The sequence below is a fragment of the Tenrec ecaudatus genome, chromosome 14 (genome assembly GCF_050624435.1).
Source record: "Tenrec ecaudatus isolate mTenEca1 chromosome 14, mTenEca1.hap1, whole genome shotgun sequence".
NCBI lineage: Eukaryota > Metazoa > Chordata > Mammalia > Afrosoricida > Tenrecidae > Tenrec > Tenrec ecaudatus.
In genome coordinates this window covers 96,855,587-96,871,295 of record NC_134543.1, presented here as the reverse complement: position 1 = coordinate 96,871,295, position 15,709 = coordinate 96,855,587, and the positions used below count along the sequence as shown (strand labels likewise).

At 44.8% G+C, this 15,709-nt stretch overlaps 1 protein-coding gene across 1 annotated transcript in view; it reads left to right on the top strand.

The window, feature by feature from the left end:
* Window positions 1–15,709, top strand: part of FSIP1 (fibrous sheath interacting protein 1) — a 214,249-nt gene that overhangs the window by 53,347 nt on the left and 145,193 nt on the right. The window contains exons 7-9 of the mRNA XM_075531244.1: window positions 84–208; window positions 3,740–3,850; window positions 4,758–4,916. Coding sequence (XP_075387359.1) covers window positions 84–208; window positions 3,740–3,850; window positions 4,758–4,916 — 395 coding nt within the window. The remainder of the gene's footprint in view (window positions 1–83; window positions 209–3,739; window positions 3,851–4,757; window positions 4,917–15,709) is intronic.

Sequence of the window (15,709 nt, the reverse complement as noted above, 5' to 3'; positions counted from 1 at the left end):
ATTTTAGTATTCCCTCAAATGATTTTTAAAAACATACTTGACAATTATAGTTATGAAAACATTGTGAACTTTTTAAATATTAGGTTTTACATATGATGCGGAAAGAAATAAGTCACTGGTCATCTTGGATAAGAAACCTTCCCCAAGTATGGAAAATACTGAGCTCAGGGGTAAACATAATCAGGATTTTATCCAGAGAAATATTGAGGTATGTACTTAGACATTCAGAAGACAGAATGTGTGGCTGAAGGAGTTGTGAAAATGTAATAGAGTTCAGTGTCTTTAACTATGCATGTGTGTGTGTGTATTTACCATGATATGTATAAAACAGTATATGTACCTGGAAAGAAAGTGTTAATGAGCTTAGATTTTTCTTCCCTACCGTTGGGTGCATTCTCTTTTCCATTCCATCTTCCTATTATACCCTATCCCATTTGATCACTTTTCAGAATTGCAAGTAGCCACTCAATATGCTACTACCCACAATAGAGTCTGAGACTTGTAATTTGTAAAACATTTATTTAGATATTATCTTTGGACAAGGCTCTCCGATTTTAATATGCACATCAATAAAACCGTGTGTATCTTTTTGAAATCACGAGAATGATTTTTCAAGCTGCGATGCTTGGAAATGTGGATGGAAAATGCTCCCAGCAGAGCAGAGGCAGCAGGAGAGGCCAACTGGTAGACTGCCTCTCTGAGCCTCCTGTCAGCTGGCCACTTGCCCTGCTGAGCGTCGCGCTTCAGGGACTTGCCCTTGTTCTGGCAGGTGCTGCAGCCCCGCTTGGCTTGTCCTCAAGAAAGACTCAGACTGTCCAAGTCTTTGTGTTTTGTTTGGAGGAAATTAATTTAAACAAGTGTAACGTTAATTTACAATAAGAAATGCAAGTGTGGGTGGAGAGAAATCTCATGGAAACCGCTGAGGCTTTAAGTCATCAGAAAGCTGGACTGGCGAGCGGGAAGCCTTGCTCACAGGAGCTCAGTGATTCTTCTCCGTCACAACGTGATCCACCACCGGGGCTGGCAGTTTGTCGTTCTGTGGTGGGGTGGGGCGTGTGTTGCTGGAAGTTATACTAACTGGTATTTCCAACGCCATCAGGGTCCCCCAGGGTGAGCTTGTTCCATCAGAGCTTCCAGACTAAGACCAGACAAGGAAGAAGGATTAGGTGCTCCATTCTGATAGATTAGCCACTGAAAACCCAATGAGCAGCAGAGCCCACTGTCTAAGATAGTGCCAGCAGTGGGGCCCCTCAGGTTGGAAGGCACTCAAAATCTGACTGGGCAAGAGCTGCCTCCTCAAGGTAGTGTTGACCTGAATGATGTGGCGGGAGTGAAGATTTGGGTACCTGCATTTGCTGATGAGATGTGACTCAAAGTGAGAAGAAACAGTTTCAGACATTTATTTATAATTCGAGCCTGGAATGCCTCAAGTATGACTCTAGGAAAAGAATTGCCAAAAAAGGAATGCATAAAGATTGATATCCTGGACATTAGTCAGTTGAACCGGATTGGTATTGGCCATGGTGAATTGGACAATCAGGTGGTTTACTATGCCGAGGGCGACAGATTCTACAGGGATGCTATCCCATCTCTCTAGCTCTTCCCTGAAGAACTCTTCCGTGCAGAACTCTTGGACTGACAACACATCAGAATGGCAATTTTGGAATCCCCTGGAGACTCAAAATTTGTTTCCATTGAAATTTTCTTTGATGTCTGGGGGCTTGGAGGGGGGAGGGAAAGAAGTCTGAAGGGGCAAGATCAAGGGTGGAATGTGGGCAGCATCAGGTTTTCCAGTGCAATTCTCCGAGGGCAGTCCTTCACTCCCTCATTGAATGAGCAGGAGCACTGTCATGATGGAAAGAAATACCTTCAGGCAACTCTCCTGGCCTCTCATCAGCTTGTCTTGAATTATCTTACAATGTCGGGTACTCCCACATGATCACGCCCTATGTCCCTAGAGAAGATCGACCAGGATTACTCTTTTGGAATACTCTGCATCAGAGGTGACTCCTTTTGGAAACCACTGCTTTGCCTGGATCCATTCTTTGAAGGCACCTCAACAAGACAAAGAATGCAGATTACCCAGTGAACTTGTCAGCAGCCATCTCCTGTTCTCAGAGGACATGCTTAAACAGGTTTTGTTTGGGATAAACCTGTACACCCTAGTAGCAATACATTTTCACCTGTCCTCTTATGGAGCTCTGGTAACGCAGCAGTTAAACTCTCAGCTGCTCCTTACTAACAGAAAAGTCCGTGGTTTGAACTCACCGGCAGCTCCGGGGGAGAGAGAGGTGGCAATCTGCTTCTGTAACGATTTGCCACGTTGGAAACTTGATGGGGCAGTTCTGCAATTTCCTGTAGGGTTGCTATGAATTGGCATTGATGTATCTCTAGCTCTATATAAGGATCCCTGGTGGCACTGTGGTCTCAGCATTGGGCTTTTAACCACAAGGTTGATGGTTCATATCCATCGGCAGAAGGAAGATGAGTTGACTTGCTCCTGTAGAGACTTAGTCTTAGAAATTCTAAGGAGCAGTTAAATTCTTTTTGTGTCAATGTGAGTGTGGTTTATATCTCTGTATGCACGAAAGAGTTTCAGAAAGGTCATGGAAAAATTCTGTTATCTGTAAAAAATCATTTTATTGGGGGATCTTGCAGCTCTTATAACAATCCATACTATTTTGAATCATTTCATCGGCAGCTGGTACAACGCTTCTCACAGTCCGTCCATCCATCCATCCATCCATCCATCCATCCATCCATCCATCCATCCATCCATTGTGTCAAGCACATTTGTACATTTGTTGCCATCATCACCATTCTTTCTACTTGAGCCCTTGGTATCAGCTCATTTTTGTTCCCTCTCCCCCCCCGCGCCCCCCTCCCTCCCTCATGAACCTTTGATAATTTATAAATTAATTTTTCATGTCTTACACTCACCAATGTCTCCCTTCACCCACTTTCTGTTGTCCATCCCCCTGGGAGGGGGTTACAGGTAGATCATTGTGATCGGTTTCCCCATCCCTTCCTAGTATGGCTACTCTCAATATTGGTCCTGAAGGGTTTATCTGTCCTGGATTCCCTGTATTTCCAGCTCTTATCTGTACCTGTGTACATGCTCTGGTCTAGTCAGATTTGTTAGGTAGAATTGGGGTCATGTTAGTGGTGGGGAGGAAGCATTAAAGAATTAGAGGAATGTTGTATGTTTCATCGTTGCTATACTGCACCCTGACTGACTTGTCTCCTCCCCGCAACCCTTCTGTAAGGGGATGTCCCGTTGCCTACAGATGGGCTTTGGATCTCCACTCCACACTCCCCCTCATTCACAATGTTATGATTTTTTTGTTCTGGGTCTTTGATGCCTGATACCTGATCCCATCGACACCTCATGATCACACAGGCTGGTGTGCTTCTTCCATGTGGGCTTTGTTGCTTCTCCATTATTTTTCTATAAACTTTTAAAAAAAAGTGTCCTCAAAACATACATGTGTGTGTGTCAGTGTGTGTTTAGTGTTTGCTGAAATAGTGAACATGAGGATCAGTTTATAATGGTAATATTTATGCTTGAATATGCCAAAAATGTGGCATGAAATAAAGGGATTTAGGAATGTAAAATGCTTGATCTTGCAAGTTTTTCCTTAGTACATCTGTATTGTTGAAACCTCAGTTGTCCCCCACGCCCCCTTCTGAGCTCTGAATGGCAGTGAATGCTTAGTGTTTTCTATTCATGAATTTGTAGTTGGCCAAGGAGTCGGGCAGCACAGTGGTTATGGCTGATAAAGAGAAGCGGAGGCTGGCTGAGCTTCTGAAGGACTTGGGCGGTGAAGACTCTGGGGTTTCCAGCCCGGAGGTATGTACATCCTGATACCCTATGACGTCTCCGTGTCCTAATTGTGACCTTTAGCATCTTATTGGCCCATCAGCACCCACTTGTAACAGTTTTCCAGACACGACTCTTTAAGAATGCGATGCCTCATAAGTTTATTTCTATTGACCTTTTCAGCTTTAGTCTTGGCCAGTTCACGATTGCCTCCCAAGGATTACTGCAGGCAACAGTGAGGTGACTGCACACCGGGGATTGCAGTCCTAACTGGCACTGATGGAAGGAGGCACTGGCGGCAGATGAATGGGTTTCTCATTATCCATGTATTCAGGATGTTTTTGATTACCCCTACACCAGCTTCACGACATTTTATTGTAGCTATTACTCGCTCTTTCGTGGGTTCCCACTCAGAGAAACCCTATGTACAACCGAAGGAAAAGGGAACGCTGCCGGGTACTGGGCATCCTTGCAGGCCTTTCTGTTGGTGTGCACTGTGGCAGCCAGCGAGCTGGGACAGGTGCTGCTGTCTGTCAGGCCGGCAGGAGTGCCCATTTTGTCCCTCCCAAGCCAGAGAGCGGTCAGGGGACTCTACTCCAACAAACGATGGCAGGCGGGTTCATTATTGAGTGTTTGCATGGCACTTCCAGATGCAAATTTCTTCCTTTCTGGAAGCCTGTAGTATTCCCTTTTTATTTTTAGCACTCACAAATCTTGTCAGACTGTATCTATGTCTTTCAGAACGGTTTGCTCCATATCGCTGCCATGTAGATGCCTTTTTTCAGAAGGGTGTCTTCAGGTCAGGAAATTGTCTGGGACCATTTCCTTCCATCATTTGTTCTCTCCCTTTGGGGTGTTTGTCAAATGGGCGGTCAGTTGAGAAGGAAGGCGGGTGTAAACAAGGACTGATCTACCTGCTGACTTTGTTTCCTCGTAGGGCGACCCGCAGACCTGGGGGGTCCCAGGAGAAGGCTACACGCTTGCGCCTGCAGAGCATCGGCAGCTTGCAGACATCGACGGGAAGCTCCAAACGCTGGTTGCTCCCCCCTGTGTAATTTCCAGTTGTCCTCCAGGATTTGAAAACCGACATGATCAGGTACAGGTCATTTCAGAGCATATAGATCGTTTACGTTGATGCGTGCTAAAGCTCGTTTACTAGGAGCCTAGTGGTGCTGTAGGGTAAGTGTTCAACTGTTACCACAAAATTGGTTTGAACCCCCAGGTGCTCCTCAGGAGAAACGGGGGGCTCTCTGCTGCCAGCAAGGTCTACAGCCTCAAAAACCCTGGCGGGTCTGCCGTGAGCCACAGCTGATGCGATGGCAGGGGCTTTAGAGCTGGATAGTACTTCTCTTAAACCTCTGGTGACTTCTCCCGCGTACTCCTTTTTCTTACCATTGGCAGCTCACTGGGATAGAGCCACAGAAAATGTTTACGTTTTGAAAACGTTTTATTGTGAACTGGGCGAAGACTTACAGAGCAGACCATCGGTTTTACATTCAGCAGTTCATACACGTTGTTTCCTGTCATTGATTGCGACTCCTTCAATGTAGCATCACTTCTTATTTGTGCTTCCTATTTCTGTTCCTCTTTTCCTAACCCTTCTGAACTGTGTCCTTGGGTAAGCCTGCCCTTTTCATCTCCAGTGCTGGCTATTCATAGGTGTGTCTACTTTCTGAGTGTAAATTTCCCATGATACACTTGTCTGTTGTTGGACTGAAAATTGAACCATGAGGCTGAGTTCAGGTCCAGACTTTAAGGGGGACTCGGTCATAGGCCATAGCCTTAGGGTTCCACCAGTCTCTCTATGACCAGAAAGCCTGTTCTTTTTTTCTCTCTCCATGATTTCTAGTTTTGTTCTACATTTCCACCAGAATCTTCTCATGTGGTCTGCTTGTAGTAGTAGTAGCTGGGCACCATCTTGTTCTTCTGGCCTCAGGCATTTGGAGACTGACTCTATTAGTGGCCTATTAGTCCACTGGCTTCATGTATCTTCAATTTTCATCATTCACATTCCTCCAGATAGAGAGCAATAGTTACACCTGAGTTTGTTGTTCAAGAGCTTGTAAGATCACTGTCACTATTCACCAAAGTACAATGTAGAACATGGTTTTTGTGGACCGTGCTAATTGATGTCCGTGTCCCCCAGGGACCATGATGCTGAGCTGTCCCCATCCCCTGAACAGTGACATTTTTATTACTTTGACCCCTAAATGCTCCACCACATGTCATGGTTATATTTACAGCAAAGGTGAATACACAAGTACAAATACCCTTTCCCAAATATCTAGATGTGTATGGAGGGCAGTGAATTATTTAATGTGGCACTTCTAACCAAAATCTCCAACTCCCACCAGACAAGCTTTTCCTTCACAGGTCTTGTAAAAAAAATGGGAAAAGATACTGATACTTATAAGTAATTGTGAACTGCATTCCCTAGAATGGCATCTTGCTGTATATAAAATGAGCCATCTGAGGAGCGGGAGGGGGGATCTCATTATTAGTGAGACCAGGATCAGAGTGCATCCTCTGGGTCCCCTTGTTCAGTGAACCCCCTGGATCCAGAAGACAGCTACATCATCGGAGGAGCAGAAACAAAACCAGAGCCAGAGCATGGGACAGAATGACGGACTCCCCAAACCACGGAGCAAGTGAAGCTCAGTGCTTTTGTTCAAGAGACTGCCTTGTAGAGTGGGGTGCCTCTGGGCACTTGATTGGGGAAGCTGGTGGGCTGGCTGACCCATGGAAGTGGAGCTGAGTGCCTTTGGGCTGAGGCTTACTGCAGTGGGGTGCCCCTGGGCACTTAATTCAGGGAGCTGGGTTTGGTAGTTGAAAAAAAGAAAAAGCTCCCTGTGTCACTTGAGCTGAATCTTTAGGTTGAGCATCCAGGAGTGGCATACTCCTTTGGACATTGCCTAGCAGACCTGAAAGAACTTTGTAGCCTGTCCTAATAAGTAACTCTCCTGAGCATTTGTAACTGGCTTTACAGCTTGTTCCCTCATCAGCCTTTTAATAAAGAATTTTGTCAGTGAGTCCTATGAAGCCATTACAGTGAAGATTAGAACCTGGCATTCAAGTAGAGACTCTTAAGACAGCACAATGTGGAGTGTGTGTGCGTAGTAGGTAGACTGCCGTTCTCCGTCCCATACCCATTTAGCACTCATAGATTTACCCATAAGTCATCATTTTAGCAGTTTTTTGACATATAATTCATATCATACAATTCCATAGTTCAATCACAGTAAAAAGAGAGTTGTGTAATCATCCCCACAATTAATTTTAGAACATTTTCTTCTTTATTGTACTCATTATTATTAACTCCCCATTTCCCCCAGCTCCCCCTGGTGGACCCTTAAGGAACTATAAGTCCAGCTACTGTCTTTATAGGTTTACCTATCTTGGATTTCATCTATAGGAAAACATACCAAACAAAATTTTAGGAGTTGATGACCTCTCAGAGATGAACAATAGTCCTGAAGGTAGAATTTATTTTCATTCTGTGAAATGTTATTGGAAGACAGATTTAAGATGTATTTGGCCGTCAGGGAGCCAGATAAAGAATGAACGTCATCAGATTCTGTCTCATCACTTCAATCACATTTTCAGACCACATTGTGGTTCAGATGAAATAGTTAAGACAGAATAGCAGTACATTAATGTGTTCACACATATCAAGTTTAGACATTTTTAAAATGTGAAGCAAGATATATTCAGAGCAGTGAGAAAGCTGCGTTCAGGGACGCCCATTGAATGAAATGTACCCCCACAGTTGCTGGAAGAAATAGCTGGTGCTTCCTACCTGCAAACAAAACCTTATTGGACCTTCTGTCCAATCACCTCTTGGCCCTTTTCATTTCTAACTAACAACAGCTCTCAAGTCAGAAATGTTGTTCACATGGCAAATCATTTCTTGGACACTGTTTTGGACTGGGACACTTTTTGAATGCATCTAAAGAAGTCGATCCTGGATAAATGCTGCTTGCTTCCTCAGCTGGTTAACAAGCTCCAACTCTTACAGAACCACAGGTATCCACTTGAATTTTAACCCTGCAAGCTACGAGCTCCTCAGAAATCTTTCTTCATGCTTCATAAGTAAGAATACCAACTGTTCTAGAAAAGATCACATTAAAAGGTCCTGGATAAAGTGGGCGAAAAGTGTGAAACCAAACTCAAAATCAGAAAAGAAACTAGGCTTAGTGGTTGACTAGAGACTGGTAGAACCCCCAAGTCTATGGCCCTTAGTCACCCTCGGGTCTGAGCTGAACTCGCACTCACAGTAGGCGAATCAGTCCTTCAAGATCAACAGACAGCATTTACACAAGGACGGTACAGAGGGTTGAGGAGGAGGAGGAAAGCAAGCAGAGGAAGCGTAGATAAGTACATGCATGTTACATTGAAAGGATAACCATGGGTGAATTGAAACAAAATGTGTCTGATTTTTTGAATGAATGTAAAATTGGGGATCCACTCAGTAAATCTTCAACGAAATGTTTCATGGTGTCCCCTTGTATTTAAATAAAGGTACATAGGTTTATTATTTAATTCTGTTGCTCTAGGGAACTAACACCATCTTCAGAGTTCACATCAAGCAGTTCTGTTATTTTTCTTTTTTTGCACTGTTTGCATTAAAAATGAAAAAAAAATTTATCATGGAAGCACCTCTGCCATCGAGAGCTGATTCTGACTCATAGTGACCATATATAGGTTTTCTGAAACTTTCTAAGTCTTTACAGGAGCAGGCAGCCTCCTCTTTATCTCGCCGTATGACTGGTGGGGCTTGAACTGCCTACGTTTCAGTTAGCAGCTGGATGCTTACCTGATAGTGCCATGGAGGACAGACAAAAAAGAATGTCTTGCAAGTGGAATCTAAATGTCTGCTTTGTCATTGACAGTTCAGCAAGTATTAATTGAGTTTCGAAGGAATTGTAAGGGAGTTAAGTATAAATGACAATATAAAAATTTAAGTACTTAGATATGAAGTATTTTGGAGTCAAAGGGCCCGATTAAAGTTCTGGTTTTACTATTAAGTATTTCTGAAGATTTGGGTACTAAGTACTCTAAATCCAAGTTTCTTCATCTATAGAGTAGGAATAACACTACTATTCTTTACGATTCTTGCGCAGACTAGCTGAGTGACTGCATATAAATGCTTAGCACGATGTCCAACAAAGAAGCCAGCTAATGCTATGATAGTCACAGTGATCATTGATAATGACACTATCGTAATGTAATGACAGTCATAATAAATAAGCGACTTACCTGCTTTTGGGAGGCATAAGAATATACCTATGTAGCTGTGGTAGAAGACAGCTGCATGACGTCAGGGGAAGCCAGCCCCTAACACATCATTACAGGTCCGGTAGGCGCAATTGTACAGGGATAATAAGAAAAGATCATAGTAAAGTTATAGAGAGCATGAGAGATAGAAGAGAAGTATTGAAATAAATGGAGTCAGACACGATTCATGGTAGCATGCTCACCTCAGCCCCGCTTGGTGGTCCACGTGGAGGGAGAGAGAGATTTTAATGCTAGCCCAGGCTTTTATATTCTCTGGGGACATGGAAGGCCCCTAATTACAGGTGAGGACATACGTCACAGGAAGGGGTTGTGCTGTAGGTAATACAGTAATGGGAAGGGGTGGTCTAGGGAAATACACGCAATAGGAAGAGGAAGGATTGGGGGTATACATGTGAGAAGATGGGCGGATCCTAGATTTAGGATGGCAGCCTAACCTTGGTCACCCTTGGGCAGGTTTCACCTCTCAGGGGTCTCCTACAAGGAAACAGACAACTACTATCCTTATCAGAAGGGAGTGGGCCCTACTTGCTGTGGGATAAACAGTGGTGTCTGCTGCTCTAGATGGCTGATAGCTCTCAGGGAGAATGACCCCTGATCTACTCCTGATGACCTCCAAGCGTGCGTGTAGTCATTCACAAGCAGCTAAGTTTGGCATATATTTGGGGTGACAGCTTGGGAGAAATCCTTGTTTCCCACAGCATGAATCATTCCTTTCTGAAGCATCAGCACAAGCTAGTCCCAGTGACGTGAAGGTTCAAGAAACGACTGCTTTCCCTTTCCTCTTGGGGTTCCATAATTTGCTACAATGTCTAAAAGAACATGTGAACCATCAAGGAAATGGCTCACGGGCTAGGGGAGGCTGGCAAGTCCCAAATCTGGAGATCAGACATCAGTCACGTGGTTGCAGGGTTGATGGATCCAAATTGGCAGGTCGGACAACAGGCTTTTGACTCACAAGACTGTGGCAGCTGGTCATTCAGGTCCGGCGATAGGCTGCTGGCTTAAGTTCCAAGAGCCAGAGGTGTCAGATAGAGACAAGCCAGATGTATGAGCCATAGTAAAACTGGGAACTTCTTTCAAGTGGCCCTATGGTCTCCCAGGCCTTACTCAGCTCAGCTCCAGAGACACAAACTGTCTGAAGGCCAAAGAAGAAACTCTGACTCGATCGATCGGCCATTTACAATGGACTGGAACTAAGGTCAGCAAGATGATCGACTCGCTGAGTCCCGGGCCTGGTGCTTTTTATTAGGCTCTTCTGGGTGGTAACTGGCATCTGACCTGTTCCTTCAGGATGACTCCGTAAAAGAGCTAGTCATCTGTGCGTCCTCAAGTAGGGAAGATAGCCTCCCAAAAGCAAACCTACTGCCACCGAGTCACTGCTGACTCCTAGAAACCCTATAGAACACGGAAGAACTGCCCCTGTGAGTTTCTGAGTAGAAAGCCCCTTCTTTCACTCACGGAGCAGCTCCTGGTTTCAGACTGCTGAACTTGCGGATCCCAGCCCAATTTGTAACCACTGTGGCATCACAAGGAGACGTCATGAAGATAGCATCTTGCTCAAGTCTAGGGTGTTGATGGAGGTGTGGGTTCAGCCGCATAATGTCTTAACAGTCCCGCTGAACACATGTTGGTCATTACTGCGTATGTTAAATGGGCCAGATCTAGTCTCACCAGTTCTGTGACCCTAGCCTCTTGTTTTTTCTTAATTAAACAGGAAGCTGATGGTTTGCTCATCAGGGAACAACTTAACGCAGGAAATTCTTGTGTTTACACAGTTATCAATGATGGTGGGTAATCTATATGTCTCAAAAGTGTTCCTAGTGAGCACTCACTAGTAAGGTGGGGACTCAAGATCCATCCACCTTAATCCTGCCTCTTCACATAACAGACATCACACTCCAAAATGTGGCCATAACCACAGGTTAGGGTTAATAATATATCACAACATGGAGAACCCTGGCGAGAAGGGCCATCTTGAAGAGGCCACAGCACATGATCGTGTCATAGAGGCAGAGAAAATTATATGTCGGCCCTCGTGACTCCAAGCGCACAAGAGAAAGCACACACATCCCGAAGGACTATCAAGAACGTTGACTTCCACATCAAGGAAGCCGAAGGAGCCAGAGACACAGGAGAAGCATAGTCATATCGCCCAAGAACAAGCTTGGCAGCACGAAAACAAGTTTGGCTCACAGGTTTCCTTTATCCACATGGGGTTTAAAAACTGGGTGACTTCATATAAAGATACAAATTCCTTTTTTTTTTTAAATTGGAAAACCTGGTGGCATCGTACTTGGATCCTTGCTTGGCAACTCCTGGATGAGGTGGTTCCCCAGTTTGCGACAGCATTGCATGTCTGCTTAGCGTTCAGGTCACTTTGTGTTTCCTGTCAGTCCTTACAGGTCATCAGTAGAGTTTCTGAGTACTGTCTACTAGTTTCGTAGGAGACAGTGTGGGTGGGGTTGAACATTCAGATCAATATTCATAGTATTCAGAGTCTTCATTTTATACTTGTAGGACTCAAATTCTTACTGCCGAAAATCCATGAAGTCGCTTTCCACTCATAGTGACCCTGTGGGACAGGGTAGAACTGCAGCTTCTGGGCTTTGGAGACGGTAAATCTTTACAGGAGTAGAAAACCCCCTCTTTCTCCTGAGGAGTGGCTGGTGGCTTTGAACTGCTGCTCTTGCAGTGAGCAGTCCTCCGCATCTCAGTGGAGGATATCATGTAAGCGAGTAAAAGTTGTGGAGTGATCATACTGCTGAATAAAAACCACCACATGAGACTTCATCTTATGAACAACACAGGGCATATTTGCAGCCAGAGGATGGGGAAAGAAAAGTCTGTTTGAGAAAGGCGTGAGATTGAAATGTTTTGGGAGATTTTATTTGGGGGGTGAGAGAATCAAAAAAGGTTTCCTGGGCAATTTCAAACACCCAGGCTCTCTGACTTTCTGTGTTAACTGTAAGGTACTAATTTGAGCAGCACACAAACGCTGCCTTTCCCACGAATGTCCTAAATTCGAATAGTTGGAGGGACTACAGTGTACTACAGTGTAGTGTGATCACAGATCTTAAAAGGGTTGGTCCCTGTGAAGGGCCGACTTGCCATCTCCCTTTTGATGCCAGCTTCTTGCTGACAGTGCTCCTTCATAGATTCCCTGGCTTTTACCTTTGTGGCCATGGTTTCAAACAGCGTTTGACTTTTACCTATTTGATTTCCTTAGTGTAAAACACATGTAAAAAACATGTGGTCCCGCTCAAAAGAAAGGAGGACAGATTACAGCTATTACTGTGATGTGGCCAGCATCCTGTGGTGGCCGTTTGTACATCTGCTTTTTATTTCATTTCGTCGTTGCCAAGGAGAACTAATTGAAGCAATTTTTTCTTAAGATCTGTGGTTTAACTGTGCATATCTTTCTGTATCCATCCTCTAACCTTCCAACAAATCAGTCAGTTCTTTCCACGTATTGTAAATCCCACCATGAAATAGAATGATGCACCATAATTTAGTTACCATATTTCTTGTGTGCAGAAGTAGATTCCAGTATTCGCCAAAAATATTTAGGATATAGGAGTTATGTAAGCATTCAGTTTCTTAAATCCCTAGCAACTGGATTCAATAATAAATTCGTTTCAGTTTGGCTCTTGTCAAGAATGTAATGTATTCATCTTTTATGCAATCAGTCTTGCTAAATCCAGAGTTCCTGTTCATGGTTGCTTTCTGGTTGGGGTGGGTGGGGAAGTGGGACGGGGGTCTTTTGAAATGACTGTCATTGACAAGACGTGCTTTGTTCTTAAATCTACACACTTAACTGACTATAAAGATCCTCCTGAAATTGGCTGTATTCTTAAAATATCTATTCAGTTGTACACAATTTGGTAAGACAGGCAAAAACATAAACTGGAAAAGTGCTTGTATATATTCGTCTCCTTTCCTGCCACGAGCATACGATTGCTGACAGCAACAGTGACCTCTTGGGGGCGGGGGCGGGGGGGGGGCTCTTCCTGTCTCAACCAAAGCTAGAATCGAGAAGATGTAGAACACTGTTTCACAGATGACCGTGAAAGAGGCTGTCTCGGTGCCCCCGAGACCTGCAGGGTTTCACGAAGAGCGATGGCGTTCACTTGACCCTGCATGGACTTCCCATGTTGACAGAGCAGTGATCCAGATACTTTCTCTGTGTGCTAGTCTTAGGGGTTAAGTTGTGCCCCCCCCAAAAAAGATACATTGACACCTTTGTGAGCTTGTTTGGAAATAAGGTTCTTCTTTTGTTTTCAGGTTAGTTAATGAAGGAGTATACCAAAGTCAGGTGGGTACATAGACCAAGAAGCAGCTCTTTGAACAGAACAAGGGAAGAATCAGGACAGGTATGCCTCAGGGCGGTATCATTTAGCCATATTTACGCAGTCTGTCTGCTGAGCAAATAATCCAGGAGACTGGCTGATGTGAAGAAGAACGGGACATCATGGTCAGAGGAAGGCCACCCTGAGGTTTGCAGGTAGCACCACCTTGTTTGGTGGCCGCGAGGGGCACTCGAGGCACTTGCAGATGACGATCAAAGACTTCAGCAGCATTCAGTGTGGATTAAAGCTCAATGCCAAATAAACAGTGCCTCGCAATTGGCCCGAGAGACCACATTGTGATAAGTGGTGAAAATATTGACCGTGTCCAGGATGTTCTTTTGCTCGGATCCACCGTGAACGCTTACTGGAGGCAGCAGTTCAAGAAATCAGTCAGTACTGGGCAAGTCTGCTTCAAACCCACACTCACTGTCAACCTCACGCAGGGTTTCTGAACTACAAGCCTTTGCGGCAGCAAATAACCTCGTCTTCTTCCTGTGGAGTGGCTGGTGGATTTGAACTGCTGACTTTGTGGTTTGTTTACCTGACAGTGCCAGCAGGGCTCCTCTTCAAAGTGCCAAGGAGCAAAAATGTCCTTTGGAGGACTCAAGGGTGCCTGAACTAAGCCATTTCTTTTTTTTTTTTTATTGTTTTATTAGGAGCTCATACAACTCTTATCACAATCCATACATACATCAATTGTATAAAGCACATTTGTACATTCATTACCCTCATCATTCTCAAAACATTTTCTCTCCACCTAAGCCCCTGGCATCAGTTCTTCATTTTCCCCCTCCTTCCCCACTCCACCCTCCCTCATGAGCCCTTGAAAATTTATGAATTATTATTTTGTCATATCTTTCCCTGTCCGATGTCTCCCTTCAACCACTTTTCTGTTGTCTGTCCCCTAGGGAGGAGGGTATATGTAGATCCTTATGATCAGTTACCCCTTTATACCCCACCTTCCCTCCACTCTCCTGGTATCGCCACTCTCACCATTGGTCCTGAAGGGATCATCCGCCTTGGATTCCCTGTGTTTCCAGATCCTATCTGTACCAGTGTACATCCTCTGGTCTAGCCATATTTGTAAGGTAGAATTGGGATCATGATAGTGGTGGTGGGGGGGAAGGGGAGGAGGAAGCATTTAAGAATGACAGGTAAGTTGTAGGTTTCATCATTGCTACACTATAGCTTGACTGGCTCGTCTCCTCCCTGAGACCTTCTGTAAGGGGATGTCCAGTGCCAGGCCATCTGTTTTCAACTGCCTCATATGCATGTGAAATTCAGAAGACTGGAGAAGAAGTGATGCATTTAAATAACATTGTAGGTGAAGGAAATGGAAAGGATCGTGGCCTGCCAGAGGAACAATCTGTCTTGGAAGAAGTAAAGCCAGGATACTTCTTAAAAGTGAGGACAGTGAGGCTTTGTCTCATGCGCCTCGGATGTGTCCTCAGGAGGGACCAGTCCCTGGAGTCGGTAGAGCGTCAGTGAAGCTGAGGCAGACCCTTCATGAGCTGGAGTAACACCGTGGCTGCCAGGTGGGATCAGACATAACAATTGTGGAGTGGCGGCTGGACCGGCCAGTGTTTCAGTCTGACACAGAGGGTTGCGATGAGCTGGAATTGTCTCAGCATCCAGGGCCACTAGATGCTGAAAGACGCGAGGAAGCCGCTTCGTCCAGAGTGGACAGAGGTAGCACAGCTTCCCGGATGCCCCCTTCAGACTTCATTTGTGAGACAGCGCGTTTCTGCTCTTTGGAGCCGCTCACGATGTGCTCTTTTAGGCAATCTTAGGAGACGGAGACAACCAGTCCCCGCACAGAACCCTTGCTGACCACCTGCCATTTCCAGACACGACGTACGCTTGGGTTTCTGGAATGGGGAATAAGTAAGTTACTTCAGAAGTGTGTGTCTTCCATTGCTAACCTGTTAAATGTGAGGAATTCTTCTTGCCATTCTTGCTTCACGGGTTACTTTGAAGATTATATCTCTTTGTTTTTCAATACTAATCTGTACTCAATGCTTCTTTCATTAAGTGGCAATATTCCAAGGGACTGAACATAATCTTCCTGAAGAAATTTGCCCTGCTTTATGTACTGCCAGGCAAATGATCCATCCGAGGACAGGAAATAGCAGTCGCCTGTGGAAATGTGTAGTGTTAGCTTGAAAATGCGCTGCCAGCTGGTTTCATTTAGGCAGGTTTGTGTTTTTATCGCCCCCTTTCTAGCATACCTTATTTGCATACAAGATAA